General features: G+C 42.4%; 1 protein-coding gene across 1 annotated transcript in view; it reads left to right on the top strand.

Moving 5' to 3' along the window:
- Positions 1-6,503, top strand: part of clvs2 (clavesin 2) — a 38,894-nt gene that overhangs the window by 28,384 nt on the left and 4,007 nt on the right. The window contains exons 3-5 of the mRNA XM_032542779.1: positions 286-396; positions 1,272-1,504; positions 3,129-6,503. The exon at positions 3,129-6,503 is cut by the window's right edge and continues 4,007 nt beyond it. Of these exons, the coding sequence (XP_032398670.1) occupies positions 286-396; positions 1,272-1,504; positions 3,129-3,222 (438 nt within the window). The 3' untranslated portion in view covers positions 3,223-6,503. The remainder of the gene's footprint in view (positions 1-285; positions 397-1,271; positions 1,505-3,128) is intronic.

The raw sequence follows: 6,503 nt of genomic DNA, 5'->3' as shown, positions 1-6,503 counted from the left end.
TGTACTGTATGTGTGCTGTGTGTCTGATATTTTGATGCTGTAGCACTGTAATTTCCCATTTTTGGACTCAATAAAAATCTATCTATCCATCTATCTATTTAACAGCTAACATTCAAACTTATGAACACACGCAAGACATCCGAGTCATCACTCCTAATTAATTATACATGAGTAATTACATCATGTATGTGCACACCAAAAATTTTGATTTATGAGGTTAGTGATGTTGGACTGCTATTATTTTGAACAAAACTGTTCATATTGCTTTGTTTCTTCTTTCAACAGGACAGTTTTCCTGCTAGGTTTGGAGGGATCCACTTTGTGAACCAGCCCTGGTACATCCACGCTCTCTACACCGTGATACGACCCTTCCTCAAAGACAAGACCAGGAAGAGGGTGAGGCCAGAAGATGTTACATTAAAGCAGCTATAATACATAGTTTTTACATTAACAATGGATTATATGACTTATTGATGACTACAAAAAGCCACCGTACGCTTCTTGCTTGGCAGCAAACAGCAGACAGACCCAGTTAGAGACTATTTCCATCAGGAATCGGTAGAGGCCAAAAACAGAGCTAAAAGAGAGAGACTATTGGATTTATAATTATCAGGTGGGAAAGCAAAACACAAAGACTCCTAATGAATGATTGTGTTGCTCCATAACTGTTCGACGTGGAAATTAAGCAACTGTTTGGATAAAAAAAATATACATATATGAATGCAGGTTTAATCAGGCTTTCATCTGTTAAAGAACCAGAGAAAAAAATCCTATATTGGTATTTAAATTTTAGCAGAAAAATTAAAAAAATCAGTTTTTGAAGGGACAAAAGTGACAAAAATGAGCATGTATTATTATTTGTTTTCTTTGACAATGCAAATTTAATTTATCATGTAATTATCATGTAGCAACATCTGGACTCATTGTTAAACATAAACTGAACTACCTGCAGCTGAAAGCTTTATTTAGATTGGTATCAGAACATTGTCTTTGCTTTAAAGATGGAGTAGGACATTTTTTTTTATTAAATCAAGCATTTTGCCGCTTTGTTTTGTCTGCACAAAAGCTTTTTTCAGTCAAGCTAAGAGGCTTTGCCTCATGGCAGAGCGATTGTCGACCACCTGGAAGGTTGGTGGTTTGATCCCTGGCCCTCCCGATGCCATTCACCTTGTATGGCCGTCTCGGCCAGCGTGTATAAATGTGTGTGAATGGTGATTGGCTCTTGTACTATACTGTAACTGTCTTACTGTCTGTGGCCGTCCCCTTTGCAGATCTTCATGCACGGAAACAACCTGAACAGCCTCCACCAGCTGATCCATCCTGAGATCTTGCCGTCGGAGCTGGGCGGGATGATGCCGCCGTACGATATGGGCACGTGGGCGCGGACGCTGCTGGACCACGCCTACGACGAGGAGACCGACTACTGTCCGGAGTCCTACACCCTGTCAGTACAAGACCTGGAGAGAGACCTGGAGAAAAACCTGTCCCCGAAAACCATGAAGAGGTCAGCGCATTCCTGCACTCGTTGCTGTTGTACTGCTTTTCTTTTACTTTTCTTAAGAAAGGGGTTCACTTTTTTCACAAAATATTCCCAGCTGCTGCAGGGATTCGCACCACAAACCTCCTGGTTACCTGTCTTTCTAAACTGGGCTCCACCTTAGAGAAATAACATGTAATGCTTGAAAAAAGTAATCCAAAGATAAACCAATTTGTAATTTATTGCTTGTTTTCAGTACTTTACAGTATATTTAGATACACATGAATAAGTAATACCCCTGGGGCGCTTAGCCAGCCCCCTTGGTTGAGCATGCGCCCCATGTTAAAAGACTCGGTCCTAGCCACAGCGGTCGCCGGTTTGACTCCAAATTGTGGCCCTTTGCTGCCCATGCCTATAAATTGCTGTCACTGCTGTCTCTTGCCATCTCCTGCCAATCAGATTTGTCTTGACGCGATTGTGATTCAGCCTACGCACAGCACACACGCACACTCATAGCCACAGGCACACACATATGGACTAATGAGTTTCCAGTAGATCTATCAGCGCTACTTAGCAATGTCTCAAAAGAGAATTTTTGATCTTTTTCAATCGCCCAACCCCAGTCACCCGAGGACTAGCGAGACGCACTCAGCTCAGCTGTACCTCATGGAGGGGAGGGGGGAGTGAGTTTTTAAAAGGAGACAGAGGTAGAGTGGTCTGCAGAATACAGAGCCTGTGTAACAGTGTATCTTTAGACTCTACGTGGACCGTGGACCCCCCTCCTCTTATATTTTATTACCTACAGTATGTATCCACAGAACATGCAGAAAATGTCAAAGTAATTGTGTTATCTTTGCATAATTAGTGTAAACAAGTTAGATAATGACGATGCTAATGTGTAGATGTTATCTTATCTTTGGCTTCACTGCAAATGAAGACCCTTTGACTATACTGTATATTCATGTATTCATATCTTTATTTGAAAGAAAACATATGGCAAAATAGTACTGTACTTCCGTACAAATGTGAGGTACTTGAGTACTTCTGTTGTATGCAACTTTATACTTTTGACTCCATTACCATAATATGAAGTTACTTTGCATTGTAAGTAAGGTAATGAAATAAGAGAGCCAAATTCTGCATGAGGAGTCGGTTCTTTTTGTTTTTTTTACAAAAGCAATGGATCTAAGTCACATTCTGCATAGTCTAAATCAACGTTTCATTTCCGGCATTGCCGCTGGAACTGCCACCGGTCGTCCCAAATTTTGGCATTTTTATCTACCTGCACGGTAAATCCAGACAGCTAGCAAGACTATCTGTCCAATCTGAGTTTTCTGTTGCATGACTAAAACTACTTCTGAGTGTACACATGTTCCACCAAAACAAGTTCCTTCCTGAGGCAGGAAGCAGGAAGCTTTGCAGCGGCACCGTAGCTCTGTCTGGCCCTTAGTGTCGCCCATGACGATTGTGATTGGTTTGGAGAAATTCCAATAAACCACAACCCATTTTTCTCCCAGACCTTCCTCCGCAGCGCTGTGGAGGAAGGTCTGGAAATGCTAGGCTACATTCTGAGAGTGGCATGTGCAAATAGACGAAGTAGCAACTGAAACAGGTAATTTGTCTGATGATGTTTTGTCGTATGTCCGTGCAGGTCTCAGTCTGTGGTGGAACCAGGCGTCCTGAAACGGCCAGACAAAGTCAAGAGTGAAGAGGACAACATGCAGCCGCTGCTCTCGCTGGACTAAACCCCACGTCCAATAACAGCTCAAACGCATAATCAAAAGGCATTCACACACAAAAACACACTGACTTACCTGCGCACCTACAGGGAGCGACACGAGCGCTCTGAAAACACCTTTCTCCGAAAAAAACGCTGCTGCATTTTGGATTCTTGTTTCTCTTGAACTCAAGGAAAAATCTCAACAAGCCGATAGAAAGTAGACGGACGAGCCAGAGACAAAAGGGACATTTTCCTCACACAGGAGGGCATCCTGAGAGCTGCTGATGGTGATCATTTAGTCATTTGTCAAGTGCCATTTCCCAAGAAACTGTAAGTGGACGTCTTTTGAACAATCCAGCCCCGTCAGTGTGGAGAGAGGAAAGAAGAACAAAACACAGAGAAAGAAAGAGTTGCCACATACAAAACAGTGTTTCCTACAGTTGTATAATAGATGGGTGAGGATTTGAAAAACTGGAAACCCTACTTCCGAGAGACCTTGAGGCCACAATTCCCGGGCTGCAGTTTTTTTCTTTTCTTCTTTGTACAGTAATTTAAAGAAAACGAGAAGCACGGCTCAGGATTTGCGACAATACTGAGCTTGTTTAACCTCCTGGACACAAAACTGGCAGACAGGCAGGCACTGGGTTCACTGGGAGGTTACGGGCGTCTTTCCTGTGAAAATAATGTCCGAATTATTGCTCCAGTTATCTCCTGGAAAAGCAAACCCCCCTTTACGGTAAGAGTTGGCTATATCAGTTATGTGTTTTTTCCTCTTTTTTTCTGACCCGTATGTTAGAAAACAATATTTCTCCTGTCATTAGGAAGCGGCAGAATCTTTTAAACAATGACCCACATCCTCATGTTCGGACAAAGATGACTTAAAGACATATTTTGAGAATTTAATATGTAGGATTTCTAGCCAGAAAATAAATTTTTAAAAAAGGCCCACATTTAATTTCATAAAAGCAGAGAAAAGGCACTCACATCACCCTCTCCTGTGACTTTGTGACACATTTCCTCTCTTTCTGGCAATAATAATCTTAAAAGGCCAAACATTACCACAGTATCTGTTATTAAACATGTCAGTATTATAAGATTTAAAGATGCATTAAAGAACTACATAGGAATTTTTTTTGCAGGTTTTTTAGTAAAAATCACACTCATGCATTATTTTAATGAACTGTCGCTGTTTCATAATGCGGCTAAAACATTTTTAATCAGTATTCCTTTCAGTTGATGATCTTAACTCAAACGCCAGTTATTATCTGCTGAGCTTTCCGCCACATCTCTTCTTCATATATAGTAGTCTACAGATTACAGTGAAGATGGACAGGCTATACCGGGCAAATATTGACTTCCCAAAAATGCTTTTCCATGGCCCCAGCCAGTGACGGGCTGGCCATCGGGAATTTGGGCAAATGCCAGAAGCCCCCCCACCCTATGTGCCCCTAGGGGACATTTCTGATAATTGGTCCTTGGTTAATTTTAATAGGTTTTTGTTTCCATGCAGCCACAAATATTCAAGATTGTACTGCGGTGAGGTGGATGGAAAATTAACTCGGAAGGCAAAGTTACTCATTTTCAAGCTAACGCCAGGGCCGTTTTTTTAATCCCAGACCGTCACTGGCCCCAGCTAAAGCTTTCTGACCTCCTGTAGTTAAGCCTCTTCTGAATCAACAGACGGTAAATCAAAACAAAAGGTAATAGGGCTGAATGTTAGACTGAATGAAACTGCGACTCTGACGGGCAGAGCAGCGGAGGAAAAAAGCCAGCCGGGCTGGAAGCAGACAGCCGAGCAGATTCCAGAAAGGCCGGCAGGCAGGAAGTGTGAGGTGGCCCGCTGCAACGAGAGCAGACAGCTGGAACGTTACACTATCACACCAGCGTCCATGACATGTCAACCTCACTCACAACAGCTCAGAGGCCCGAGTCTGTGCAGAGTTGAGTTAGACTGCAGCCTCAGTATTATCTGTCTGGTTCCACCGATGATCCACTCAGATGGAGATAACAATCTGCCACATTATGATATTTTGTATTTATTTCTAATGTGATCAGGCAGTTGTCTGCGAGCAGACACTACCTGTGGCAATCAGGCTGGGAAACTGTTTTCATTGTTAGTTTTTTGCTCATGTGTATCACAAGATAAGGATCATTTTGAATTCTTCTTAATTCTTCTTATTAATAGACCCTTCTCTAAGCCTTTGCTCTTCTTTGTAACTATTGCTACACCTTTTGGTTCTCACACAGCAAACACAGAACGTTAGATAGATGATTGCATCAATGAGCAGAACTCTTTTACATCCAATGACAACTTCAAGTGTTAGTAGTCTATATCCTCGATGTTCCACTTCCGGGATTGTTCAGACGTCCATTTCCTTCCTCTTTCTTTGTGTTGGCGTTCTAACCCCCTGTGGATTTCTGAGGACTATGGGTACCTGGTCCTCAGATCTCTGCAGGGTAAATCCAGACCGCTAGCTAGACTATCTGTCCAATCTGAGTTTTCTGTTGCACGACTAAAACTACTTTTGAATGTACACATGTTCCACCAAAACAAGTTCCTTCCCGAGGCTGTCTTGCAGAGGCGGCGTTTCTCCGTGCGGCGCTGAAGCCGCTGACACATGATAGGCGGTAAAACCGATTCTCGCCGGCCGTTCCTTTGAATTCCTATGAGGAGGGTTAGTTGGCTAGAATTCCTAGTGACTGCGCTGCCCCTGGCGTTGTGCACCGTTCGGATTTGACTCTTTGTGCTGCGCTCGAAAGTGCAACCAATGAGATGACAGCATGACATTACCTAGCAATGGGAAATAGATTCCTCGCACCCTGTGCTGCGTTTTGCTCTCTGCACCTATTCAGCAGTGTACAGTTAATAAATCGCTTATCATGTGTAGGTGGCCTTACCGCAGCCCAACACAATTGTGATTTATGCCAATAAACCAGTGCACGTTTTTCTGGTCTGGGCTGAGCCCTGAATGTTAACAACATGTCCTGCCCTACGCTGACCTTGATCAGAAACTTATTCTTTCATACGTCAAAAAACAAATGTAATCCAGCAGAAGAAACTTTTCCCCTTGAATCAAAATTACATTACATTACATTTTGTCCAAAGCAACTTACAATTGCTACATAAATCAATAAAATCAGTCGCACGCCTCTGAAGCAACTAGGGTTTAACCCTCATGTTGTCCGTTTTCAGTTATTTTTTTATCTTTGGCACAAAAAATGGGCCGTTGAAACAAGCGCAGAAAATGTCAACAATAAAAATATCAAAATATTTTGGCAACAACATCAAAAAAAGCACCCACAACA

This window comes from Etheostoma spectabile, chromosome 18, assembly GCF_008692095.1.
Source record: "Etheostoma spectabile isolate EspeVRDwgs_2016 chromosome 18, UIUC_Espe_1.0, whole genome shotgun sequence".
Lineage (NCBI taxonomy): Eukaryota > Metazoa > Chordata > Actinopteri > Perciformes > Percidae > Etheostoma > Etheostoma spectabile.
Note: the sequence above shows the minus strand (reverse complement) of the source record. Positions and strands in the feature narration are given on the sequence as shown.